The 27,111-nt window shown below is 39.2% G+C and overlaps 3 protein-coding genes across 8 annotated transcripts in view; 1 reads left to right on the plus strand and 2 right to left on the minus strand.

Moving 5' to 3' along the window:
- Positions 1-1,589: 1,589 nt before the first annotated feature.
- On the minus strand, positions 1,590-11,456 carry CLK1 (CDC like kinase 1). 2 transcript variants are annotated; one of them, XM_046019272.1, is made up of 13 exons: positions 11,326-11,456; positions 9,769-9,929; positions 9,303-9,531; positions 8,223-8,313; positions 7,763-7,829; positions 5,079-5,195; positions 4,824-4,990; positions 3,902-3,996; positions 3,675-3,804; positions 2,972-3,054; positions 2,451-2,530; positions 2,096-2,186; positions 1,591-1,967 (listed from the first exon to the last, which is right to left on the minus strand). In XM_046019272.1, exons 2-13 carry the CDS (start codon positions 9,927-9,929, stop codon positions 1,824-1,826), a joined length of 1,455 nt encoding a protein of 484 aa, XP_045875228.1. In that variant the 5' UTR covers positions 11,326-11,456; the 3' UTR covers positions 1,591-1,823. The 2 variants fall into 2 exon arrangements, with proteins under 2 accessions (XP_045875229.1, XP_045875228.1); XM_046019273.1 differs by lacking the exons at positions 8,223-8,313; positions 9,769-9,929; positions 11,326-11,456 and having other exon boundaries at positions 1,590-1,967; positions 9,303-9,441.
- A 126-nt stretch (positions 11,457-11,582) lies between these two features.
- NIF3L1 (NGG1 interacting factor 3 like 1) overlaps positions 11,583-27,111 on the plus strand; it is a 72,444-nt gene continuing 56,915 nt past the window's right edge. Inside the window, exon 1 of the mRNA XM_046019125.1 lies at positions 11,583-11,657. The gene's annotated coding sequence lies outside the window, so the exon portion shown is untranslated. The remainder of the gene's footprint in view (positions 11,658-27,111) is intronic.
- PPIL3 (peptidylprolyl isomerase like 3) lies at positions 16,257-27,065 on the minus strand. 5 transcript variants are annotated; one of them, XM_046019135.1, is made up of 8 exons: positions 26,939-27,065; positions 26,101-26,179; positions 24,318-24,392; positions 22,944-23,037; positions 20,991-21,058; positions 18,769-18,887; positions 18,283-18,418; positions 16,257-16,888 (listed from the first exon to the last, which is right to left on the minus strand). In XM_046019135.1, exons 2-7 carry the CDS (start codon positions 26,101-26,103, stop codon positions 18,292-18,294), a joined length of 486 nt encoding a protein of 161 aa, XP_045875091.1. In that variant the 5' UTR covers positions 26,104-26,179; positions 26,939-27,065; the 3' UTR covers positions 16,257-16,888; positions 18,283-18,291. The 5 variants fall into 5 exon arrangements, with proteins under 5 accessions (XP_045875091.1, XP_045875089.1, XP_045875093.1 ...); XM_046019133.1 differs by lacking the exon at positions 16,257-16,888 and having other exon boundaries at positions 17,998-18,418; positions 26,939-27,064; XM_046019137.1 differs by lacking the exon at positions 16,257-16,888 and having other exon boundaries at positions 17,998-18,418; positions 26,946-27,061.

Below are 27,111 nucleotides of genomic sequence, written 5' to 3' on the forward strand. Positions count from 1 at the left end.
ATATTCAAACTAGACAGTCTGGCTCTGGAGTTGAGATCCTCATTCTAGCAACAAGAATTTGTACCATGGCCTACAAATATGCTTAATTTTTAAAATTTCTAAAAAGACCCAAACTCTCTTCAGCAGTGCAGGAACTGGATATCCACACATAAAAAAGATTAATCCTTCAACAAAAATGAACTCAAAATGGATTAGACTTAAATGTGAAACACAAAACTGCAGAACTCATACAAAGAAAACCTAGATGATCTTGGGTATGCTGACTTCTGAGACACTAACTTAGGCATAACCCCTTAGAATTTAGAATTTATAATCAAGATTCTAAGAATCAACTTCTGCTCTGTGAAAGACAAGCCAGACTGGAAGAAAATATTTGTAACACACATCTACTAAAGAACTATTATCCCAAATATAAAAAACTCTTACTATAGCCTTACTATTTGATCTAGCAATCACTCCGTAATCTACCAAAAAGAACTGGAAACTTATGTCCACACACAAACCTGTCCACAGATATTTTTAGCAGCTTTATTCATAATTGTTTTTCAAGCATGTAAGACGTCCTTTAGTTAAGTGAATGAATAAGCTGTGGTACGTCCAGACTATGAAACACTAACTCATAATAAAAAGAAATGAATGATAAAGCTGTGAAGATGGAGGAAACTTAAATACACATTATTTAAGTGAAAGAAACCTGAAAGGCTAAGTATTACAGGAGTCCAATTGAAACTACAGACAGTAAAGATACCAGTGGATGCCAGACTATGGGAGGGCAGGGCAGGATAAAAGGCAGAACACAGGATTTTTAGAGCAGTGAAAATGCTCGGTATTATGTAATGATGGATTCACGTCATCTTCCATTTGTACAAACCCACAGAATGTGATGCACCAAATGTCAGCTAGAAAGTAGTCCACGGACTGTAGGTGATTATGTCAACACAGACTCAGTTTTAACAAATGTACTCCTTGGTGAGGGATGTTGATAACAGAGACAACTATGCATGTGTGGGAACAGGAAGTACATAGGGAACCTCTGTTCCTTCTCAGTTTTGCTGTGAACCCACAACTCTAAAGTCTTAGAGAAACTTAAAAAACAAAACAGAACGGGAAAAAAACCTGACCGTAGAGTCTTAAATGGATCAAGCGTAAATAAAACCATAGACAAATGCTTGACTCACTACAGTTACTTAGTATTTGACACTTTTTTTTCCTTTTTATGTAATCTCTACCAAAAAACTCCCCTCCCCCTCACCAAAAGTAATCTCTACACCCAATGTGGGTTGAACTCACAATCCTGAGATTAAGGGTTGCACGCTCCACTGACTGAGCCAGCAAGGTGCCCCTGTAGAAGTTTTTCTGTTATTTGTTTACAGTCTTGAATGAGAATAAAGGGAGAAAAAAACTGAGGACTAATCTCTAGTTCTTTGTATTCTGTATTAATTTGGACATTACGTTTGGTTTCAAGAAGGCAGGCAGATGCTGGCAATCCCTAAAATAGAAACAAAGCTAAGTATTTCCAAAGACTTAAAGGAAACCTCCAAAGATGGAAATACAGAGAAGAAAATGGTGCTAAAAACAAACTGTACAGATTCCTATAAATTTCATTTTAAGCACAAAAAATTTATTCTGAATAAATCATTTTATACAGCGATTACTGAAAAAAATGTTCATTACTTCAGCAATTTACTTAAATCAAATTATCCAAGCAAAATAAACATAGCAATACAAAAATGTAAGAATTTTACAAAAGCTATACAAAATAACTTATTATTTAAAAATTAGACTGATACAGTCTATAAAGTCTCTTCAAGAGAACTATAGATCTATGTAGCTTTTTTTAGGGGGCAAAAGAAAGGATGCTTTAAGGCTTCTTTGAGAGTAATCCTCTTAGCTGGATCATACTCCAACATTTTCTCAATGAGGTCAAAGAGAAGCTCATGTTCAGCATCCTGAGAGAGCATAAATTCCTGAAAAGAAAAGAAATACAGTCAATAGTTGAATATTTCCAACTACCATTTATCATAATTTTATTTCTCTACCATAAAAAGAAGGGAAACTCAAGGTTTTAATCGTTTAAGTAATGGCCCAGACTCACCTTCAGAGGTTTACAGCGCCTTGAGACGTATCTGCCAGCAGAACTGTGTTCATCCCAATCTAATCGATCATGATGGAAATATTTACGTTTCCTAAAAGTCAATATCCACTGATGTTTATAATGCTGACAATGAAAACTTAAAACATCTAGTGAAAATGACTGGTTTCATCAATTATTATGCTTTTATAGATCAAAGACTAACACTTCACTAGAGACTTGAAAAAGCCTAGCTACTGGCTTCACAACAAAGGAATCTGTTTAAGTAAAAAAGCCTTAGTCTGACTTTTTATAAAGTTCTGTATACAGAAGACCAAACGGTACGAAGGATGGCACCTACTCTTAAATAAAAACATACCTGGTTTTCTGTATCATGTGTTTTGGTAAAGGTCCAAGAATCCTTTCCATCATTGCCAAATGCTCCTTACTATCATGTGTCTAAAACAATAAACAAAACTTGTTAAACACATTGTGTACTTTGTTCTCATTTAACACAGCTGCTAAATTTCTAGTCCACAGAAATCAAAAGGAAGGTTGATTACTAAAAAGGGCAAACTTTTAGCAAGTTACAGCTGACAATAAATACTAAGGCCCACAGAACAAGCTCACCAGTGATTATCTCCAATTGAATAGGATAAACTGTTACAATATACTTGAAAAATTTTTAAGTAAAATGATAAAATTATGAAGGAAATACAAATATCCAATAGCATCAGTTACAGAACTTTTATTCCTTTATACTTAACAATTAAGTCTATAATTAAGGGAAAAAACTGCCTAAATGTGCAAACTTTGCTTTAAAGTGCTTACTCACATAAACAAACACCTTTTTTAAAAAAGCACTTTTTTTGAGCAAAGCCACTGAAACCGATCACTTACTGGAAATACTGTAAACCCAAGGTAGTATTCAATAAGAATACAACCTATACTCCAGACATCACATGGCTGGGACCATCCTAAAGCTGCAAAGCAAAAGCAAACTGTTAGGGAAAAAAGCTTTATTTCTTGAAGACATGAAAAACAAACATGAGCTTAATGTCTTTAATGTGTATTTTCTTTTTAAAAAGATTTTACTTATTTATTTGACAGAGATCACAAGTAGGCAGAAAGGCAGGCAGAGAGAGAGGAGGAAGCAGGCTTCCCGCCGAGCAGAGCCTGATGCGGGGCTCGATCCCAGGACCCTGAGATCATGACCTGAGCTGAAGGCAGAGGCTTAACCCACTGAGCCACCCAGGCGCCCCTAATGTGTGTTTTTTTTTTAAAGATTTTATTTGAGAGAGAGCACACGTGCGCGTCCTTCTGCACACATGAGCTGGGTTGGGGGGAAGGCAGAGGGACAAGCAGACTCCCTGCCAAGGGTGGAGCCTCCCCCAAAGTGGGGTTCCATCCCAGGACCCGAGATCATGACCTGCACTGCAGTCAGAGAAGGTCAGATGACTGAGCCACCCACGCACCACCTACCCATACTGTGTAAGTTACTAATCTCTTAAAGGGAAAAAGATTTTAGAAAATCCCCACAAAGAGTAAGACTAGAACTACAAAGGGTATATACAAGTTCCTAAAGCACAATTAAGCAACTTACCCAAAATAACTTCAGGTGCCCTATAATGCCTTGTAGATACCAATGTACTGTGATGTTCATCATCGTAAGTTGCGCTTCCAAAGTCTACAACTTTAATATCTGGATTTATTAAGGTACGTTCATCACGTTTCTGAAATCACAAATGATGGGATAAGGAGGCAAAATATTAAGAAGGCATAAGATGTTAATTAATTTCAAAAAATGAAAGTGATAGACTGAAGACTTACTATTTTGGGGTTATATGCCTCTGTATAGTCAGACTGCACAAATAAGATGTTTTCCGGCTTTAAGTCTGTGTGAGTCAACTTGTTACTGTGCAGAACTGAGAATGAAACAAAGTTGTCATTTGAAAATCAAAAACCTAACCAAACTCAAAAGTCCTACAACAAAAACCTCTCTGATGCCTTTTCTACATGTCCAAAGTTTTCAACATTCAAGAGGCTGCTAGAAAACTACCTACTACCCTCAAAGTTAGTCCACCAGCAGCTAACCACTCAAAACTGAGTAAGTATTTTTATTCGTGAAGCCGAGTTTTGCCTGTTTCTGATGATGGCTTTTAACATTTGTAAAACTGTGTGGATTTTTTTTGGTGGGGAACACATAAAATCTTTCCAAAAATAAAAAAGATTAAAGTATTTTTGAAAGTCTTAAAATCTTTTTTTTTTCCAGCCATTATTTGGAAAGTAGATCTGTAAATGAGAGATTATCACAGGCGATGCTACATTGATGAATATAGATAGGATGACAGTCAAGAATGTGAATCTGGACATCACCATAGAGACCATCAAAGCAGGTATCAGGACCACAGTAGCAAGGAGAAGTAGAAGCCGCAGTTATAAACCAAGCTAAACTACTCTTCCACATGACAATATTTTATTACATGATGGACAATATACTACTTACTGAATGAAATGCAAAACTGACCAATAGCTTGTCATCAACATCTTTCTCACACCTACTATTAAGTCAGGCTTATGTTAGATCCTATTTTTTTCTTAAAAGATCCAAATCATACTAAATAATTTTTTCCATTTCAGAAAAATTTAACTCCAGAATATTGTGACATAGTTTATACTAAGATCCAAATCAGTCTGGCATTAAGTTAGTCTCAATAACTTTAAGTTTCTTGAAGACATGCCAAATACTTACAATTCACTGACTTGCATATCTGATATGCCATCTTCCTGATATGATCCAGACGAAATGGCAGAAAACCATTTTCCTTAATGAAGTCATATGTACTAAGTCCTAGTAGTTCGAACACAATGCAAATGTGACCATGATGCTCAAACCACTCCAACATCTGGACACAGCGGCTATAAATACATGAAAAATAACTGAGTACAGCTTCTCACAATTCAAATCTATCTGAGAGCATCTTCTGAGTTCTACTTTGATACTTACAATGTACTACTGGGGTCTGTTGTATTCAAGTGTTCCAGAACTTGTATTTCTGAGCGAGCAGCTTCACAGTATCTATCCACATTTTTAACTATTTTTACTGCTACATGTCTACCTCCTCTGTTAGAGAAAGTTAAAAAAAAAATGTTAAAAACTATGTCCTCTTCCACTTTCCTATTACTCTTTTCAAACAGTACTACTTCTACTTTGACCCACTGTATTTGTTTTCTTAAATTTAGTCTAGCATTCAGTTTCATCTGATTATACTGAAGTACTCTTGTCTAACAAAATTAACCCAGTTTTATATGACTACAGCAACTCATTGTAAGCAACAAGAATGATCTTCATTTTTTTCTAAGATTTTTCTTGTCAGAGAAAGAGCGAGTGAGCCAGCACAAGGGAGGAGCAAGCTCCCTGCCCAGCAAGAAGCCCAATGTGGGACTCCATCCCAGGACTCTGGGATCACGACCAGAGCTGAGGGCAGACACTTAACCAACTGAGCCACACAGGCATCCCGAGAATGATATTTAAGTATATGGTGCAATCAGTTGGTACAAATACATGTTGAATGACACAATTTTTTTTCATCAAACCACCACTCATATGAATTCTTTTTTTTTGGTCCTTCAGCTAAACTATGTATTAATAACTGTAATGTAACAAGATTATTGGAGTATCACCACTCAACTCGCAGTCTAATTAAAACTCAATACATATACGTAAAACAGTTTCTTCTTTAGCACTTGTCACTGACAAATATTTTATCAAATTCTTTTTGTTTTTATTTATTTATTTATTTATTTTATTATTTTTTTTTTTTTTTAAAGATTTTATTTATTTGACAGAGAGAGAGGTCACAAGTAGGCAGAGAGGCAGGCAGAGAGAGAGGAGGAAGCAGGCTCCCTGCAGAGCAGAGAGCCCGATGCGGGGCTCGATCCCAGGACCCTGAGCCGAAGGCAGCGGCTTAATCCACTGAGCCACCCAGGCGCCCCAAATTCTTTTTGTTTTTGAAGATTTTTTTTTATTAAAAAGAGACAGTGAGAGAGGGAATATAAGCAGGGGAAGCAGGAGAGGGAGAAGCAGGCTTCCCGTGGAGGAGGGATCCCAATGCGGGGCTCGATCCCAGGACACTGGTATCATGATCCGAGATGAAGGCAGACGCCCAACCTACTGAGCCACCCAGGTGCCCCATTTTATCAAATTCTTCATTTTGTCTAGGTTACCAGAAAAGTTGGGATATGGAAGGGGTATAGTAAGGAGCTCTACTTCTCAGAGCCATACTAACCAGTAACAGGAAGCCTTTCCTAATAATTCACTTAGAAAAGCTCTGCAATTCAGAATTCAAATAGGAAAACAAAAGATAAAGGAAAAATGTCTTGCACTATCTCAAGAAATTTCCACCAGTAGTTTAAAAGGCATAAACAAATAAACATGTTCTCAATCATGGCTGTGTCATCAATTACAGCATTTTCTACGAATACAGGATCCAACTACCCTGAACAATGTGTCAATATGCCTTGGGTAAGCCCAGTTCCAAACACCCCTAACAGAAAACCAAGGCTGTGGAAAGTTCTGATTTAAATTACTGACTAGGGGAAGGAGGGAGGCCACAAGAACTGTCACAACTGTGCCCAGTAGGACAACAAAATACTTTCTAAAAATAATAAAATGTGGGGCACCTGAGTGTGCCTTTGGCTTGGGTCATGATCCTGAGGGTCCTGGGATCGAGCCCCACATCAGGCTCCTTGCTGGGCGGGAAGCCTGCTTCTCCCTCTCTCACTACCCCTGCTTATGTTCCCTCTGTCAGGTAAATAAAATCTTTTTTAAAATAAATAAATAAATAAAGCCAGTGGGCTTATCTGATTGAAAAAAAACAATAAAATCCATTTTCAACTTAAAATCAAAGGCTACATACACTATTAATAACTAGTGTTTAAAAATCTAAAGGGCTACGGTGCCTGGGTGGCTCAGTGGGTTAAGCCTTTGCCTTCCTCCCAGGTCGTGATCTCAGATCCTGGAATCAAGCCCCACATCTGGCTCCCTGCTCAGTGGGGAGCCTGTTTCTCTCCTCTCTCTGCCTACTTGTGATCTGTCAAATAAATAAATAAAATCTTAAAAAAAAAAAAAAAAAATCTGAAGGGTTGGTCATCCCCCCTTCCCCCAGCTTTTTAAAATATTTTGTTTGTCTCAGGGACGCCTGGGTGGCTGAGTTGGTTAGGTGTCTGCCTTTGGCTCATGATCTGAGCGAAAGGCAGACACCTGGGTTCCAGTCCCCACATCGGGCCCCTTGCTTAGTGGGGAGCCGGCCAATCCTTTAGCCTGCCACTCCCCCTGCTTGTGCTATGACAAATAAATTCTTTAAAAAAAAAAAAAATTTATCTGAGAGCACACAAAAGAGGGAGAGGTGTGGGGAGAGGAAGATGGAGGAGCATATTCCCTGTAACTAGGGAGCCCAACACAGGGTTTGATTGTAGGACCCTCAGTTCCTGAGCTGAGCCAAAGGTAGATGCTTAACCAACTGAGCCACCCAAGTACCCCTATCGGGCTGGAACCTTTTATTGATCTAGTTTCCTAGATCAAAGTAAAAAAACCAAGTGAAAGGATATGGTCAGGCAATATTCTAAAGCTAAAAAAATTCTCCCATATTGCTGACAACCCCAAATGCAATCTCAGGCTAGGAAACTTACGCTTTATGATCAATGCACTCCACGACTTTTCCAAAAGCTCCTTCTCCTAAAGTATCAACAATTTCATCTAAAAAAGAGAAATAAATCTCAGTTATATCAAGAAGTGGGAATAGTTTACTTATCATAATAAATGCTATCAATGCAGATTATTCTAGTTGATGCTACAAATTTCCTTATCACTAGACATTTTATTGGTCAACACTGTCAAAAAACATTTATAACTATTTTTAGGTCTAAATTCATTCTTAAGCTCATTTTATTAACTTGATTTACTATTTTGGAAGTTCTGCTTAACAAATATTAAATTTCTAAAGAAAGAAAGAAACACAATCCCCCCCCACCAAAAGAAATGAAGAACAAACAAAAAAACAGAGAAAGAAAAGATTTCCAAATCCCTGAAATCTTTATATATAGATTATGTTATCTGAAAAGTTAATAAGTGTTGAAAAATATTCTATACATCTTGCACTTAGTACGTCTCCACTCTGACAGATCAGGTGACCCTCCTCATCATCCTCTACACTCCTGGTTCTTTTCCTTCGGTGACTCTTCTGGAAACGTCAAGTGGGCGGCACCAAGATCATCCAGCCAATCAATATACCCGAGTGAATTCAGGGCAGAATACGAAATTCATTCAGCGGGGAGATATTCAGGCATTCAGATACACGCCAGGCCACAAACGGTTGGCAGGAGCAATTTCAAATTCAGTCCCCAGAAATTCACAGGGCACATAGTTTATGTTAACAGGAGAAAAACATGGCAAGGAACAGATTTTCAGATAAGATACTCAAAGTGGCAAGGCAACAAAACATAATACAATTGTTTTTCTTAAAAAAAAAAAAAATGCTTAATTGTAGCATTCACTGAAACATAATTTTAAGTTTCTAGTGTTCTAATTTAATGTTGTAAAACTGCAGGATGAAGTATTTACTTGGTCAAACTAGACTGTGGCCAAATTAAGATTTCCTAACTAATCTAAGAAAACAAGTAACTGAAACAGTAAATAAAATTAAAGTCCTAATTTTGGGGAAAAAAAAAAAGATTTGGCATACAAGAATAACACTATGTCATTTAAAATGTCATCTGAACTAATATTCAAATTAACCCATAACCCATAATGTTCAATCTGTTAAGTGATTTGCTTAGTGAAAAAATTAGAGCATGCTTTATTGGAAAAAGACATGCCTAAATCCTCAACCTTACAAAAATAAAATGCTTATTCTACTTTTGTGACAAGGCTTCAATTTATCAAAACAAATCAGATTTCCTGAAGTACCATAAAAATAAACTAATCTAATTACCTCCACTGATTCACTGGAATGACAATTAGTTGCCAATAATAATAAAATCTACTGCTATATAACTTAGTATGCACTATATTTCAGGAATTTCCTATTCAATGCACAAACATAAAGAATCCAAGTTAAACTGAGATGACTTTTTTTAAAACAGAACTTTCTCAAATGATCAAACACAAATTCAAGTATTCCTGTTCCACGTGAGAAATAAAATTTACAAAATGTTTTAAAAGAGCTCATACCCCATGTGAACGATGGTGTGAAGTACTGTGGTGAATCCTGTGTTTGCTTTTATAACTACTTCTTCCACTTCTCCCAGAAGACTTGCTACTATGGTTCTGATATCTGCTCTCATGGTCTCTATGACGATGTCCAGGTTCACATCCTTGACTGTAGTCATTTCTGTATTCATCAATGTAGCGTCGACTATGATAATCTTTCTCATTTATGGATCTGCTTTCCAAATAATGGCTAAAAAATAAAAAGATTTCAAGACTTTATGCTTTCTCCACCAAAAAAAATCCACACAATTTTACAAACATTACAAGCCCTCACTGGAAACAGAAACGAATGTGATTCATCATTACTTACGTGATACTGTAATTTTAATCAGGAAAATACACCCCAACTTTTACTGAGATACAGTTGACGTACAGCAGTGCAGTGAAATGTGTTTTTATATTGAGACACTTTAAATACCATCCTTACCTATCAGATGTTTTAGAATGATTATATTTGCAGCGCTTGTTCTCCCGGGCACTGCTATGTGATCTCTTCTTTCTTTTATGACTGCTGCTGCTTCTCCATTTTCCACAGTCCCAATCCTTTTCATCCCAATCAGGACAGTAAGTTCTCTTTGAGTGCCTCATCTACATAAAGACACATTTTTCCAGTTAAGTCGTATCCCATCTGTCAACATTGAGCAGTTTAATAAAAACTCTTCTTTGGGAATTCACTCTAGCCGTGACTTTTTAAATTGTTGTTTTTTTTTTTAAGATTTTATTTTATTTTTAGATTTTATTTATTTGACAGAGATCACAAGTGGGCAGAGAGGCAGGCAGAGAGAGGGGGTAGAGGAACACAGGCTCCCTCAGCAGGGAGCCTGCTCCCCCCCCCCTACTTGTGATCTGTCAAGTAAATAAATCTTAAAAACCCCCCCTTTCCTGTCAGCAACATAAAAATACTATAGGTCCACACATGTGGACTACAGGTCCCCGTTAAAACGTCCATCAGAAACTAGCCTCCAACTCAAACGCAGTCATAAACGTCCTTAGCAGAACCCTATTACTTCCGTAAGGCAGGTAAACCGATCGGTAAACCGATCAAGCGACCAAGGTCTTTTATTATACACGGAAGTCAACCGTGCCATCAGGAAACCACGAAATACCACCTTGTGAGGTACCCAGCACACTACGTAACAAAACCTAGCTTTTCTAAAAGCAATCTTACGTAATTAAGGGGAGGGGGAGCACCTTCCTTCCAGTAATGTTTCGAACAAAAAAAATCCGATGGCCGTCAAAAAAAAACATTATATGGAATTGACTTTTCATCGACTACCGTTCTTACTCGTCCTAACTGCCGAGTCTCCGCCACGTCTTCGCACTCTGAATCAAAGCGCTCCAATCGTTCGCTAGGGGTCTGGGGGTAAAGGGGCGCCAAAATGCCAACGCTCCTTCAAACACACCCTACCATTTCGGCTTCTCCGGGTTTCCAGATCTGGTGTTTGCGAACGCCACCGAGGGCAAAGGCACTAGCGATTTTCACTCGAATCTTTCAAGATTGGAACAGACGTTAAGGGATACCGCCTCTATCAGGTCAGTGTGCTCTCTTCGTTTGCTACAAACACAGCTCCTTACCCGAGCGTGACACGCACCTTCCAGGACCCAAGTAAACACCACCCACCGCAGGAAGCTTCGCCTCCTCCGCCCCGCCGCCATCTTACAGCTCCGCTGAGGTGGCCGAGGCCGTCGCCAACAAAATGGCGCCCAGGGGCGCTCGGCCCGGCCCTCCCAGCCCAGCACTCCCTCACTACCCCTCGCCAGTGTCTAGGGCGTCGCGGTTCAAGGAGAAACTCGCGGCAACAGGCTCTGCAGCGCGGGGAAGACGAGCGAGCCGCCTTCCTGCAACTCGGGGGTGAGAGGAAAAAAAGGGGTCGCCGTGCCGGGGATTACAGGCAGCAAACAAGCGAGAAGTTGGCATCACCAGGCGCTCCGAGGCACAGAAAAAGGGCCCTGACTGCCTAGCCCGCTCCCTTCTGCGTCTTACCGTCCAGGCCAAAGAGTCCAAGCCGAAGGAGACAAAGCTTGCAACGCGAAAACGGGAAAAGCCCAACTGGCGGCCACGGGCTCCAACAACAAAATGGAGCTGACAGCCGCAGCGTCGGGACTCGACTCGAAAACAAGGGTGACGCGGCGAACGCGTCCCGCCGCAGGGCGGGGCGGGGCGGGGCGGGGTGGGCGGCGCCTGCACCCAGGGATGGAAGGAGACAGCGGTGGCCGCCGTGTGCGCAGGCGCCGCGTGGGGAGCCCGCAGAAGGAAGGTGGAGGTGGGGAGTCGTGTCGGCCATGTTGGGGACCGTCTAGGTCTGAGGGAACAATGTAAGTACTGGAGAGGCGAGTCTCGAACGCGCTCGTTAAAAGTGGTGTTTGGGAGCGATGGGTACAAGAGAGAGTGAGAGACCGTGATACTAAATAGCCTCTGCACTGACTGCAGCCACCGAACGATCCTTTAAAAAAACACCACCTCCGTCAGGTAGCTCCAAATTAGTAATTGTATTTCGACTTTGCTAGGGTTCTGAGACCTATTTAAACTGGTTGAGTCTTTAGTGGTTGGGACTCACACACACTGAAATTGGATTGCAAGGATTTTTCTCAAGGAAATGAGCGGGCAAGAGCTTGGAAACGGGAAATGAGAACCCTTCGTAATTAAACATTTTGACATTGAGCCAGTCCTCTCCTCGGTCAAGGCCAGATGAACTCTAAATCGGTAAATGGAAGGTCGTGAAGAAAGTATCAGGAAACAGCCTCCGAACAACAAAATCATCAGACTACATATTAATAGACCAAAGTAATTGCCAGTCCTGACCCCGCGTCCTTCCTCCATTTTGTTTCTTGTTTACTCATCCCAAACTTAGGGGAAAACGTATAAAATTAAACATTACAACTAAGCATAATTTTACTGTTCACACTTGCACGGGAGAGCAACAAATGTAGCCAGCCCTACACAGATGCATAATTATTGGGTTAAAAACTGATGAGGAATACGAATTTCCAAATTTCTATGGTAGTCTGCATTTCATAAACTTAATGGTTTTAAAGCCATTAATACTTATAAAACCACTAATACTTAAATCTTTACATTGGGGTCAAGGTCCCCAAATAGGAGGTAAATATTTCACAGAGGGAGAAATTCATCACAATAACTTGTGAAATTCAGGTTGTATTTAGCACTTCTGAATGTTAAGCAAGCCAAGGGAATCCCCATCTTTGAAGGATAATAGGTATTCATAGTTACAGAGCTAGTTATTGTGCTAAGCCCTGTATATACGTTCTCAAGCCTAACAATCTAGGAGATGGGCATCAACTATATTCTATTACAGGTAAAATTTGCAGTGAAGGACACAGAGCAATTTGGAAATCCCCACAGTAAGATTACAGGGGTGAAAGACGATGAACTTTGAATAAGTCTGGTATATGCTTCCAAAATTAGTTTCCGAAATGGTTTTAAATTTAGCAAACCCTTATACCTAAACAATTACTAACTCGGTATTTTCATTTATGAGATTATTTTCTGTGTTCTTTAGTGCATGTTATTGGTTGTTTTAGGGTGGCACTATGTCCCTCCAGTTCTTGTTTAAGTCTTAACTGCCGCTTCCCCTGCCCCAAGATTGTGAGTCATTTGTAGATGGGGCCTTTACAGACCTACCTGAGGTTCAAATGAGGTCAGTAGGGCAGGTCCTAATCCAGTCTGACTGATCTTTCTTTGTAAAGAGATTAGGACACAGACACTCACTGATGTGTGAAGATAGAAGATGGTCTTCCGCCAGCCAAAGTGAGACCTTAGAGTTAACCTGCTCACATCTTGATTTTTTTAAATTTCTAGTCTGTTTAACAGAGAATTTTAAGTTACCCAGTCTCTGTTACCTCGTTATCACAACCCTAACAAACATAGTGAGAGTTTTAAAAAAATGGTTATTTGGAGGACACTTGCAACTTTATTCCCTAATTAGTGAAGTTGAACGTTTTCCCTTTTCTCATTACTTGCGCATTCATATCTCATTGCTTTCTTGGAATATACAGCTCTCATTTGTCCTTGAAGTTTTTGGTTTTGTTTTTTGTTTTTTAAAGATTTTATGTATGTATTTGACACAGAGAGAGACACAGCGAGAGAGGGAACACAGCAAGGGGAGTGAGAGAAGAAGCAGGCTTCTTGCTGAGCAGGGAGCCCAACGAGGGGCTCAATCCCAGGACCCCAGGGTCATGACCTGAGCCGAAGGCAAAGACAGACACCTAACAATTCAGCCACCCAGACACCCCAGTTCTTGCAGTTTTTAAATTGCAATCAAATTTTCGATTTTTATGTACTTAAACTTGTTCTGTCTTTGTCATGTTTGTAAACTGAAATTCTTTCCTTTTCAGAGGTGTTTTTTCCTTTTTTTTTAAGGCATCTGCAATTTTGGTACATCATGTGGGGTAAAATTCTTTTGCTACTTTTCTTCATATAATTTACTGGTTATCCTAATACATTTTATGAAATAACTTTTCTTTTTAAGGATTTCAGATATTGCTTTTTTAAAATTTATTTATTTTTTTAATTTACTGGAGAGTGAGGGAGAAGTAGACTCTGCTGAGCTAGCCCAGTGTGGGGCTCTGCGGAGCTCTATCCCAGGATCCTAAGATCTTGATCTGAGGTGAAGGCAGACGCTTAATCGAGCCACCCAGACACCCATGATTTTATTTTTTTAAATAGTCTTTACACCCAATCTGGGGCTCAAAACCACAAACCTGAGGTCAGGAGACCACAAACCTCCACCAACTGAGCCAGTCAGGTGCACCTGATTGTAATTTGCTTTTAAAAATGTATATTATCATTTATTCTAGATTTGCTTAGAGTTATTATTATATTGAGTTCCCACCCCTACCTTTATAGTTGGTATGAACTGAATTGAAAAGAACCATTTGTTTTCATTTAAATTCGCTAGTGAAATGGTAGCTACTCTATTCAGTTTGCTAAACTGATTAAAAGTTGAGTCCTTTGTATTAAAATTGATCTCTTTATGCATCTGTTAGCTTCCTAGAGCGCACTCCCATGGAATAAGCAGTGTCCTATGCACCTTTACATACAAGTCTGGAAGAAACTCAATAAATTACTTACTCGTTTTAGTCTTGTCTTGTCTTTCTTTTTTTAAAAAAGATTTTATTTATTTGACATAGGAGAGAGAGAGCGAGAGAACAGAAGCAGACTCCCCACTGAGCAGGAAGCCTATTGCAGGAGTTGATCCCAGGACTCTGGGATCATGATGAGCTGAAGGCAGACTTGTAACAGACTGAGTCACCCAGGAACTTCTAGTTTTAGTTTTTTTGAACAAAAAGATGAGAATACGTATCTTTAGAAATACCCAACATAGCTTAGATATTGCTAAATGGATTTGGAAACTGCCAAGTTTAACCAAGGTATAAATGGTAACTATTCAATTCACCTTTAACCAAAAGCCTACAGAAAGCTCTCCTAGGGTGCGTGGGTAGCTTGGTCGGTTAAGCATCGGCCTTAGGCGCTGGCCATGATCCCAGGGACCTAGGGTCGAGCTCCACAGAGGGCTCCCTGTTTGGCAGAGAGCCTGCTTCTCTCTCTCCCTCTGCTGCTCTCCCTGCTTGTACTTTCTCGCTCTGTCAAATAACAAAACCTTAAAAAAAAAAAAAAAGCTCTTTCAAAGAGCTCCAAACCAAGAACTAACAGGATTTAGGTATTCTTTTTTTTTTTTTTTTAAGATTTTATTTATTTATTTGACAGAGAGAGATCACAAGCAGGCAGAGAGGCAAGCAGAGAGAGTGAGAGGGAAGCAGGCTCCCTGCCGAGCAGAGAGCCCGATGCGGGACTCGATCCCAAGACCCTGAGATCATGACCTGAGCCGAAGGCAGTGGCCCAAACCACTGAGCCATTCTAATGGATAGGTACAGGAAGGTAATTTTAGAGTAGTGAAGGAACTATCAAGGTATCTATTGATTACATTATCCCTTAAGCTCATCAAGCTCCCTTTGCTATGCAACAATGATTATCTGGCAACTTCTGCTATTCTAGATCGAAGATTAGCAAATTTTCTTAAATGGCAAGATAATAAGTATTTTAGGCTCGTAGGCCTTTTATTCTCTGTCACAACCAATCTATGCTGCTGCTGTAAGCACAAAGCAGTCAGAAAACATCTAAGATGGGAATGCTTGGGATCGATGAAGACTATTTGCAGAAACAGGTGGCCAGCCTGAGGGCAGTAGTTTGCTAACCTCTGGTCCAAGAGGGAAGCCATATTACTCTTCTTTTTAAAGAGAATTTGGTTGATCAACAATATTCTAGTCTTAGTAATACATACTATCAATTAATACATGGAACAAAATATCAGTCACTGAACTGCCAATATGATCTGTGTGAACCAGTCAACTCAGTATGAATGGACAGAGATAGTGTTACGGATTTTGATCTCAAGATGTCTCCTAATAGGCCCAAGGTGGGCAGCCAGACTATCCCTCTGTCGATCTTTATAGCTGTAACTAAACAGACATTGTAAGAATGAGCTCTAAAAAACCCAAAACCCACCATTTGCTAGCATTTAAAAAAAAACAAAAGCAGAGTTTAGAATAAAAATTGAGGGAGTGCCAGTCAGTACCAAAACATCTTGATAATCAGTGAAAGCCTCTTAAGAGAAATGACAAAAAAACCCAGTGCCATTCAGTTGGAAAGGAAAAGTATCAGTTATGTGTCAAAATAAATTCTGGCCCAAAAGAGGCTCTAATATTAAAGTCTAGAAATCTAGGGGCGCTAGGGTGGCTCAGTGGGTTCAAGCCTCTGCCTTCGGCTCAGGTCATGATCTCAGGGTCCTTGGATCAAGCCCCACATTGGGCTCTCTGCTCAGTGGGGAGCCTGCCTCCCCTTCTCCCTCTGCCTGCCTCTCTGCCTGCTTGTTATTTTATTGTCAAATAAATAAATAAAATCTTAAAAAAAAAAGTCTAGAAGTTTAAATGATTAAAAGGCTGAATCAAAATGTGAAGACTTTAGGGGTACCTGGCTGTCCGATATGGTACCATATCGGACAAGATATGGCAGGGATATGTAATCAGAGTGCTCAAAAATGTGTGGATTTGAGGCTTTGTTTATATATGAATGTTTATGTGTAACAAAAAATGACAAGTAGAAGAGTTTTTTAAAAAATTGAACTTAGGGGCACCTGGGTGGCTCAGTGGGTTAAGGCCTCTGCCTTCCGCTCAGATCATGATCCCAGGATCCTGGGATCGGCCCACATCGGGCTCTCCGCTCAGCAGGGAGCCTGCTTCCTCCTCTCTCTCTGCCTACCTCTGCCTACTTGAGATCTCTGTCTGTCAAATAAATAAATAAAATCTTAAAAAAAAAATGAACTTAAATACATTAGATAATAGTTATAGTAAAAAATATGCTGTAATAATGGAAATGAAAGCTGTTTGAGCCCTCATGGTACCACCAACTCCTAGAAGATCTTAGCTATAAACAGGAAGGCAGATGATGTAATCTTTCTACATAATTAAAACTGGGTAAACCACAATAGGTGTGTTCCTTGAATAGTCTGCCAAATATTCTTCCAGATCTATTATAGCTATTGTGCAAATGGCTCAGTGGGTGGAGTCGGCAATTCCTGATCTTAGAGTTATGAGTTCAAGCCCCACATTAGGCATAGAGCTCATTTAAAAAAAAAACCAAAGTGAGGATGTTAGTATAACTGGCACATTAGTTTAGTAAAAGGTATAGATGGTGATTAAGAGGATATTGTAAGCTAACATCCAAACTGTAGTTAAGAAAGAAAATATTTAGATCAGCCATCTGCAGAAATGATTCAAACCAAGAAATGCTGGGCATCAGTTTTAGGAATACTATTAAGGTGATTGAAGCAGATTGAAGAATATGTTTTGTTTTGTTTCTGCTTTAAAGATTTTATTTATTTCACAGAGAGGGAATACAAGCAGGGAGAGTGGAAGAGGGAGAAGCAGGCTTCCTGCTGAGCAGGGAGCCCAATGTGGGGGCTCGATCCCAGGACCCTGGGATCATGACCCGAGCTGAAGGTAGATGCTTAACAACTGAGCCACCCAGGCGCCCCGAAGAATATGGATCTTGATGAGATCAACAGTATAGCTTGATAAGTGAGGCCTGATTAGGTGAGAGGCCTATGGTGGAAAGGTCAGGAGAGCAGCTTCCATTTACTCACTACAGAACACTTATCACATGCCAGAAGCTTTACACACATTGTTTCATTCAATCCTCATGAGTCTTATGAGGGGGAGGAGTCTTCAGGGATGAGAAAACTTGGGAGATGTTAACCTGCCTAGTAGGAGGTAGGGCTGTGATTCAAACACAGTCCAGGACTCTACAACTGATGCTCTTAACCATCTAATTGCATTTTTCAAATGGATCACCTGTAGAATTCTATCCTGCAATACTGTAAATGATAAGCTTTCAAAAAAATGTTTCATGGGCAAATGAGTTGGGAAATTGAGTACTTAAACTGTACTCGAGGACTTCTCTGAGCCTTTACTGTAAATCTAAAGACTAGAGAAAATAGCAAAACGGACTGGCTAGCTTTTCTAGGTCATCTCTATCTTGCCCTTACTCTAACTGCACAAAGTGAATAATTAATGGAAAAGACTACTTCCAGGATGTGGACAAGATATGGCAGGAATATGTAATCAGAGCGCTCAAAAATGCGTGGATTTGAGGCTTTGTTTATATATGAATGTTTATGTGTAACAAAAAATTACAAGAGTTTTTAAAAAAATTGAACTTAAATACATTAGATAATAGTTTATAGTAAAAAATATGCTGTAATAATGGAAATGAAAGCTGTTTGGGCCCTCATGGTACCACCAACTCCTAGAAAATCTTAGCTATAAACAGGAAGGCAGATGATGTAATCTTTCTACATAATTAAAACTGGGTAAACCACAATAGGTGTGTTCCTTGAATAGTCTGCCAAATATTCTTCCAGATCTATTATAGCTATTGTGCAAATGGATTGGCATGTATTGTTATGTCCTTAATGTGTACATCGTTAAGAGGTCGATAGGTCTTCTCATTTACTGGTAACTTCTCCAATTCATCCAGAGTTTCCAGACCATCTATCACCCTGAAAGAGAAACAATATAAATGGATAAAAATTTCCTTAGATTGAAACATAATATCCAAATACCTATTATAACAATTACAGTTTCCTGAAAGGACCATACTCATAGTTCTTTGAATTCCCTAGTTCGGTGGACAATAAAAAATACTGATTTTCTGCCATGGACATGAGTCAAAATTCAGAAACAAAAATTCATTTTTATGCCTTTAGACAACAGCAATGGGTAGGAATCCTACCATCCAAGTACTCCCGCAGCACAGCTACAAATGGATCTAATAGAAACCAGTCGTAAGATTTTCTTTGCTATCAGAAAGCCCAGAGAAAGTACGGAAGGATGACACCAAAATACTCACTTTCCAAATACTGTGTATTTCATGTCCAAATGTGGCTGCTTGCCATAGGTGATGAAGAACTGAGATCCATTGGTGTTTGGGCCATTATTAGCCATAGATACAACACCTCTAACATTGTGCTGTAAAAGGCCAAAATATTTACCTGTGTTTTAATATAAATATTCCAAATATAGGACTGAAACAAGACCTGTACTTTTTAAGAGACCAAGAAAACATTTAATCAGCTTCTATTAGGGCTAATCCAAATGTTCACTTTTTGTATTATCTGTATTTCTAAAACTTGTATGTAAATTGGTCATGTATCAAATCACATGCCGCAGTTAATTTCATTTTCACTTTGGAGGAGTACAGGCACAAACATTTTTCACAATACCAAGGTATAATGGAAATCCTTACATTTATATTAAGGAACATGCTGGCATGAAACGATCAGGCAGACAACAAAACCAAAATCCCCATAATCTCTTCACATATACACTGGACTCTGGCTAGTTTCTGTATCTGTAAAACAAGGGAGGGTGGTTGGACTAGTTCAGGGGTTTATTCATAACTCAAATGCTCGCAAGGGTCAGCAGGTAATAAATTAATTGGACAGAATGTACACATTGGGGAGTGATGGGAGTCTGGCAAAAGGAATGGTGTTCTCTCTTGCCTGATAGCACTAAACTTTTTTTTTAAGCCAATGGCCATTGAGAATAGATCTTGGGTCTTCTACCCAAGGGCAGTCAGTTCATGACCCAGGACTGTATGATCTAAGGGAAGGTTTCCTACAGCTCTAATTTCATGATAGTGTTTGTTATACAAGTAACTATTTAAAGAATTAAAAGGACTCTACTGATAAGATGGAACACATGACAGAACTGTGTTATATAAGGAGGTGCTGCCAATAAATAACAATTACTCTCTCTTTAGCTATTCATCAGGAAACACTAGTGAGACAAGCAACAGAAATATAGCTACATCAAAATATTAATGCTTTGATGGACATCAAGAAGGGCATGTGATGTAATGAGCGCTGGGTATTATATGTAAGACTGATGAATCACAGGCCTGTACCTCTGAAACCAGTACTACATTATATGTTAATCAATTGAATTTTTAAAATGTGAAAAAAAGATATTAATGCTTTATTGTCTTCCTAAAAGGTGACTCCCAAATGTTACATTTGATACATACACAAGAGTGTAATGTACCCCTTAGAACTTAATACTCATTAATCTATTTCTAAGATTTAAGAATCCAACTGACCAAACTGTTGCGTATGCCTGTATACTCCTTATCTATCACCTCAACCTCTCCGAGAACCTCTATTCTACTATCTTTAAATATGCCTAAACAATATATTTTTTCTTTTGCTTGTTTTTGAGCTAAGACAGTATCATACTATTTTAATTTTTTTAATTTAAGTTAAAAAACTTTTTTAAAAAACAGGCATGCATTAGTTTTTTATTAAAAAAAAACAAACAAACAACAAATGTTTCGTGGGGTACCTGACAAGCTCAGTTGATGGAGCATGCAACTCTTGATTTTGGGGTTGTAAGTTTGAGCCCCATGCTGGGTGTAGAGATTACTTAAAAATAATTTTTTTTCTTTTTTATACAAAATTAAAAAGTTTCTTTAGAAAGTCTGAAAAATCAAGAATATGTGAAAGAAAAATGTGAAAAGAAAAACAAAAACAGGGACGCTAGGTGGCTCAGTTGGTTAAACAGCTGCCTTGGGCCCAGGTCATGATCCCAGCGTCCTGGGATTGAATCGGGCTCCTTGCTCAGCAGGGAGCCTGCTTCTCCCTCTGCCTCTGCCTGCCACTCTGCCTGCCTGTGTGCTCGCTCTCTCTCTCTGATAAATAAATTAAAAAAAGAAAAACACAAACAGGAAGGAAAATAAAAATCTCTAATTTCACCATGCTATGCCCTTCCCTTTAACCTAATGAGACATTTAGCCCTTTTGGTACATTACTGATTAAACATTTCAGATTGGATCCAAAGATAAGCTCACTTAATATTAAGATACATGTGATTGTGAGATTCCAAAATACATTTATATATTCCAAAATATATTTAAGGCAATTTTTTCTTGCCATTTTCTCCCTGACATTTATCAAGTATACTAAAACAACAAAAAAAGTATGTTTGTATACTAATGACATTAACAACATATGTACTAAAAGTTTTCAAGTGTAAACAAGGCATGAGAAAACAAATTTTGAAGCACTAGAGATATACCTTAAGATATTCACTATATTCATCCTCAAATTTCTTGCCCCAGATACTGTTACCTCCTCTTCCGGTACCTATATTACAAGACAAATCAAAAGAAGTATCTAATTAAAAAAACCAAAGTATCGGTGCGCCTGGGTGGCTCAGAGGGTTAAAGCCTCTGCCTTCAGCTCAGGTCATAATCTCATGGTCCTGGGATTGAGCCTGGGATCAAGCCCCAAATCGGGCTCTCTGCTCAGAGGGGAGCCTGCTTCCTCTTCTCTCTCTACCTGCCTCTCTGCCTACTGTGATCTCTGTCAAATAAATAAATAAAATATTTAAAAAGAAAAAACAGAAACCAAAGTATCTAATTAAAAGTTGAAAAGGTTGATTTTCTTTTCTTCCTTTGTTTTTTTTTTTTTTTTTTTAAGATTTTATTTATTGGAGAGAGAGGCAGAGAGAGGGCAGGAGCAGGGAGGAAAGGCAGAAGCAGGCTAGCCACTGAGCAGGGAGCCTGGTGCCAGAACTCAATTCCAGGACTCCAGGATCATAAACTGAGCTGAAGGCAGTCACTTAGCCAACTGAGCCACCCAAGTGCCTGAAAAGGTTCAGTTTCTAAAACATATGGGCTATTTTATAACTATTTATTTATTTTTAAGAAGATTTTATTTATTCATTTGACAGACACAGCGAGAGAGGGAACACAAGCAGAGGGAGTGGGAGAGAGAGAACCAGGCTTCCCACTTAGCAGGGAGCCCGATGTGGGGATCGATCCCAGGATTCTAGGATCATGACCTGAGCCAAAGGCAGACACTTAACGAATGAGCCACCCAGGTGCCCCTGTTTATTTATTTTTAAAGATTTTATTTATTTGTGTGAGAGAGAAAAAGACTGCACAGCTTGGGGAGAGGCAGAGGGAGAGGGTGAAGCAGGCTCCCTGCTGACCAGGGAGCCCAACATGGGGTTCAATCCCAGGACCCTAATATCATGATCCCAACTGAAGGCAGATGCTTAACCAACTGAGCTACCCAGGCACCCCAATAATTCTTTAAATATAAATAACATTTGGGGTGGCTGGGTTGTTCAGTTGGTTAAGCATCTGCCTTCGGCTTTAGTCATGATCCCAGGGTCCTAGGATCGAGTTCCACACTGGGCTCCCTGCTCAGTGGGGAGTCTTCCTCCCCCTCCCACCCCTGTTGTCACCCCCCCCCCCGCCCCATGCTTGTGCACGCACTCTCTCTCTCAAAAATAAATTAAAAAAAATAAAATTTGATATGTCCTCTCTTCTCAAAATTTCACTTCACAGACCAGAAAAATAAAGTATCTCTACAAAAAAAGAAATCCTTTCACTGTCAATAGTGTTCATATTTTAAGATGTTATTTATTTATTTTAAAGAGAGAGAGTGTAATGACCAGGAGGAGCAGAGGGAAAGGAAGACAGAACTGAAGCAGACTCTGCACCCAGCACAGAGTCTAATGCAAGTCTTGATCTCACTACCCCAAGATCACGACCCAAGCCGAATCCAAGAGTCCAATGCTCAACCCACTGAGCCACACAAGCACCCTGTCATATTTTAATTTAAAGCTAGATGCCAGTAGCTTCTACCTAAAAAATTTCTTGCTATGGTAAGGTAGCCGGGTTATAAAAACCCTATGTGCTTATATTTTTGGTTTTATTTTTAAAAAATTAAATACATTTTATTTATTAAAAAACATTATTTTTATATATATTCTCTAAGTAGGCTCCAAGTCCAGCGGGGCTTGAACTTACAACCCTGAAATCAAAACCTGGGTCAAAATCAAGAGTCAGATACTTAACCTCTTTGAGCCACCCAGGCAAGCCCCCCACTCCCCCCGCCAAATATTTTTCATTTGAGCATAGTTGATATACAATGTTACATTATATATTTTTTTATTCTTTGTCTACTCTCTTCTTCATACTATATACCCAGTTCTCTAGATATTAATGGAGAAACTTACCTGTCGGATCTCCTGTTTGAACCATGAAACCCTTGATATTTCTATGAAATATACAGCCATTGTAGTAATTACTGGCACAAAGAGCCAAAAAATTCTGAAAAGAGTAAAAATAATGACTGGGAAATGATGTAACAGAAACACATTTAAAGTAATGAGCAAACTGTTTTATTTACTAAAAACACCATAACAATGCATTTATGTTTTTAGACATTACTTTGGATCTCACTTTTCTGCCTAAAATACTTTAATGGCTTCCTTTTGTTCTTGGAATAGAATACACAATCCTACCTCTACATCTCATGTGTTAATAATTTCTTTCTGTTGCTATGTTAACCCCATTATCATCCTGAAAATTCATCTGAAAGAGGTAGGCTTACCCACCTAAGGCCTTTGTACTTTTATCTCCATACCTGGAATATTCTTTTTATCTCTTTCCATGGAAATGCCTTCATTACCTTCTGCACTCAGTTTAAGTATCACTTTCTTGGCTAGGCCTGCCCTCAACTTCTTTTAAGTAATTCCTTTCCATTAGTCTCCATTTCAATGCTTTGTTTCCTACAATGCATTATCATGATCTGGAATCACTTTTTTTCTAGAATGACTCTCCTGCGCCCCAACTTATTTTCTCAGAGTATTAGCTCTGTAAGGGCAAGGAATATCTCTTGTTCATTACAGTATTCCTTGACCCTGGCAAGATAGTCTTTCATAAATAATTACTGAATGAATATATAGAGAGAGCTAACTTTTTCCTTGTCATTTAAATAATTAAAATAATGTAAGAAACAGTTCTCTTACCTAATATCCTAATAAAATGAAAAGAAAAAGATACCCACCACTCTACAGTTAAAATTATAAGAAATTATATCATTATAAAATGATATCATTTTAATGATCAATAATCAATATATCAATAATCAATTATATCAATTATATCATTATAAAATGATAAGAAAAATTATCAATCCTTTCTTTGCTCCACCTTTAACATCAAAAGTAAGTAGAAAGTGGGGCACCTGGGTGGCTCAGTGTGTTAAAGCCTCTGCCTTCGGCTTGGGTCATGATCTCAGGGTCCTGGGATCAAGCCCCGCATGGCGGGGAGGGGGGTGGTCCTCTGCTCAGTGGGGAGCCTGCTTCCCTCTCTCTCTCTGCCTGCCTCTCTGCCTAATTGTGATCTCTCTCTCTGTTAAATAAATAAAATCTTTAAAAAAAAAGAAAAAAAAAAGTAAGTAGCAACTAAGTGAGAAATTATGATGCCTAGTTTTTCCTGACACTGGTTTTATATACAAGTGTTCATTGTTTTTTAGGGTAGATAATTTCAAAATGGTTATCCTGCTGCATTAACTCATTAACTTATAGGTACATAATGGTACTCACCTCACAAGTTTTGGGTGTCCTCTCACAGAAAACTTCTATTTTAATATCACCTACATCTGTATGCAGTGTCACTGACTAAAAACGAGAAAAAAAAATAACAAATGAGATTTCTTCATGACTTTATGCACTGTGTTTATTTCCCAAACTAGGATAAAGATGACAATCTGAATGAAAACACAAAAAACAACATTTCAGAGACAAACTGTCCTCATAGCTGAGAGTAAGCTGTACTTCTTCAAAACTTATTTCAACAGTAGAAAAAAAAAAACTCCAGAAGATAAATATGTTAATGTAAAATGGTATCTACCCTAAACATTTGATACTAAATACTATAATGGAAACACTTAAGTGTGAATTTTTCATCAATAAAAATGAAAACAGGGGCGCCTGGGTGGCTCAGTGGGTTGGGCCGCTGCCTTCGGCTCGGGTCGTGATCCCAGGGTCCTGGGATCGAGTCCCGCGTCGGGCTCTCTGCTCAGCGGGGAGCCTGCTTCCCTCTCTCTCTGCCTGCCTCTCTATCTACTTGTGATCTCTCTCTGTCAAATAAATTAAAAAAAAAAAAAAAACTTAAAAAAAAAAAATGAAAACAATGGTCATGTTAGTAACACTGATTTAAGTGGCAACATACCAACATCAATATTTTATATTGAAAAATAGTAAGAAAATGACTTTTCAAAACAGAGGTTCCACCATTTCCCTTATGTAGTTTAATTCTGAGTGACAGTGTTAAAAATTCCTTTCTTCATTAAAGACAACAATCTTCTGTGTTTCTAGATCCTAAATGTGCAAAGGTAACCATATTATTCCTTGCTTGCTTTTTGTTTATCTGATGTTCCAGTAACTTGCACATTCCTTTTGTTACTACATTGTGGGGTGGGGCGTTACTCTGAGGCTTCCTTTTTCATTTCTCTTCTCTCAATAGTTTCTAGCAGTCAGAAAGTATGGTCGGGTTGACAGAGGGCAGGAGTGTGTGAGCTGGGGGTAGGGTTGGAGGGAGACAGAGCATTATTCTCATTGCTTTTCTTCTATGTGAAGCTCTGGTTGCCACCTTAGATCCAGAACAAAAGGATTCAGTTAAAATTATCACACCTGGGTATACTCTGCACCTCTCTCTTTCCATGTATATGTTGTAATCAGTCTTTTTCTGTAAAAGGTAAATTCTGTGCATTTTAAGTGAAAACACTGAAGAATTTAAAAGTAATTTTGCTTCTGGTTTTGTTTAGAGCGGTAATCCGCTGTGTGCTTCTGTCTTACCATTTCTGTCTTGCCATTAAAGTCCATGCAGTTTTATTTCCCTTAACTGAATTTCTAAAAATTATTTATAATGAAAGAGTAAGAACTGTACAAAACTGGGAACGCCTGGGTGGCTCAGTAGATTAAGCGTCAGCCTTGGTCTCCGGTCATGATCCCGCCGTCCTGGGACTGAGTCCCACATTGGGCTCCTTTCCTTGCTCAGCGGGGAAGAGTCTGCTTCTCCCTCTGCCTGCCTCTCCCCCTATTGTGCTCTCTCTCTCTCTCCGACAAATAAAATCTTTTAAAAAAAAATTGTACAGGGGCGCCTGGGTGGCTCAGTGGATTAAGCCGCTGCCTTCGGCTCAGGTCATGATCTCAGGGTCCTGGGATCGAGTCCCACATCGGGCTCTCTGCTCCGCAAGGAGCCTGCTTCCTCCTCTCTCTCTGCCTGCCTCTCTGCCTACTTGTGATCTCTCTGTCAAATGAATAAATAAAATCTTAAAAAAAAAAAAAAAAAAAAAAAAAAAAAAAAAAATTGTACAAAGCTTACCATTTTTCTTCTTGATGGTTTCAGGAAGTACTACTGCTTAATTTTTCAGTCTTACCAAGACAAGTTGGAAAACGTGTCTCTATTCCCAAAAGAGAAAACTATGTTTATTTTCCTCTCAACTCACACATGCTCATTTTTACTGAATATTTAAAAGAAAACGTCTCGAACAGCACCTCCAAGTAATAAAAATCTGACTATGGAAACGATGAGAACCTTCCCGACTCAAGCCCTTCAGTCTCTTACTTACTCTTACTCAAAAGCCTCCCTGCAACTCCTGCAAGTCAGGTGCATTTCCGCCGTGGGGTCTAGACACGGAGTGTTCTCCCTTTGGAGCACTTAAACTCAGACGTCTGGACAGTTCTATCCCTCACGTCCAAGTCTCTGCTCAAAAGTCAGTTCTCACTGGCCTGATAACTCTATTTAAAACTGCCTTCACGCTAGGACCTGCCCAATTATCTTCTCCTATAGCACTTACCAATAATAACGCTATATATTTTTCTAACTGAGTCTCTTCCAACACCACCCTCCCTGCCCGGTATGCTCATTTGAAGCAGCCCAAGAACCAAAACAAAGAGCTTAGCAAGAATCTTGGTAAGTGAATGAGACTGAGTGATGTTTCTTACCACTTCAGCTAACACAGTTGTTGTTGAAACAAACAAAAAAAACCCCTTGCATATACCCACGTTTCGAAGTTAAGAGTCTTCGGGCTACCGGAAGTCGAGCGCGGGACCCATTAGAAAGAACGCCCCTCACCCCCTCGCTTCGTTTTACCTCCTCCTTCCTTCCTATTTCAAACCACAATGACTACAGCTAGGAAGACAATGTAATTTATCCTCACCTGGTACCTTTTGACAGCGAAAGAGAGCTCTTTTAATAAGTGTACAAGGACACGAAACGTAAACCGGAACCATTCCGCGCAACCTCTAGCAGTGCCTTGGGCTCCGACGTAAAACGGGGAGGACCAGTTCCGCCCGACTCCTTCCCATCCCATCCTGCAGTGCCAGGAGGCCT

Source organism: Meles meles, chromosome 9, assembly GCF_922984935.1.
Source record: "Meles meles chromosome 9, mMelMel3.1 paternal haplotype, whole genome shotgun sequence".
In the NCBI taxonomy this organism is placed as follows: domain Eukaryota; kingdom Metazoa; phylum Chordata; class Mammalia; order Carnivora; family Mustelidae; genus Meles; species Meles meles.

What these genes read in the sequence shown, in the direction of transcription:
- CLK1 (XM_046019272.1), bottom strand. Translation starts at nt 9,929, where the DNA reads ATGAGGCACTCAAAGAGAACTTACTGTCCTGATTGGGATGAAAAGGAT. An exon ending in CACACCATCGTTCACATGGG is followed by an intron (nt 8,314 to 9,302) that starts GTATGAGCTCTT and finishes TGACGTTTCCAG; the next exon opens with AAGAGTCACCGAAGGAAAAG. An exon ending in GATATGCAAGTCAGTGAATT is followed by an intron (nt 3,997 to 4,823) that starts GTAAGTATTTGG and finishes TTTCATTCTCAG; the next exon opens with TTCTGCACAGTAACAAGTTG.
- PPIL3 (XM_046019135.1), bottom strand. An exon ending in AATATAGTGAATATCTTAAG is followed by an intron (nt 18,888 to 20,990) that starts GTATATCTCTAG and finishes GGCCTTTTACAG; the next exon opens with CACAATGTTAGAGGTGTTGT. An exon ending in AAATACACAGTATTTGGAAA is followed by an intron (nt 18,419 to 18,768) that starts GTGAGTATTTTG and finishes TTTCTCTTTCAG; the next exon opens with GGTGATAGATGGTCTGGAAA.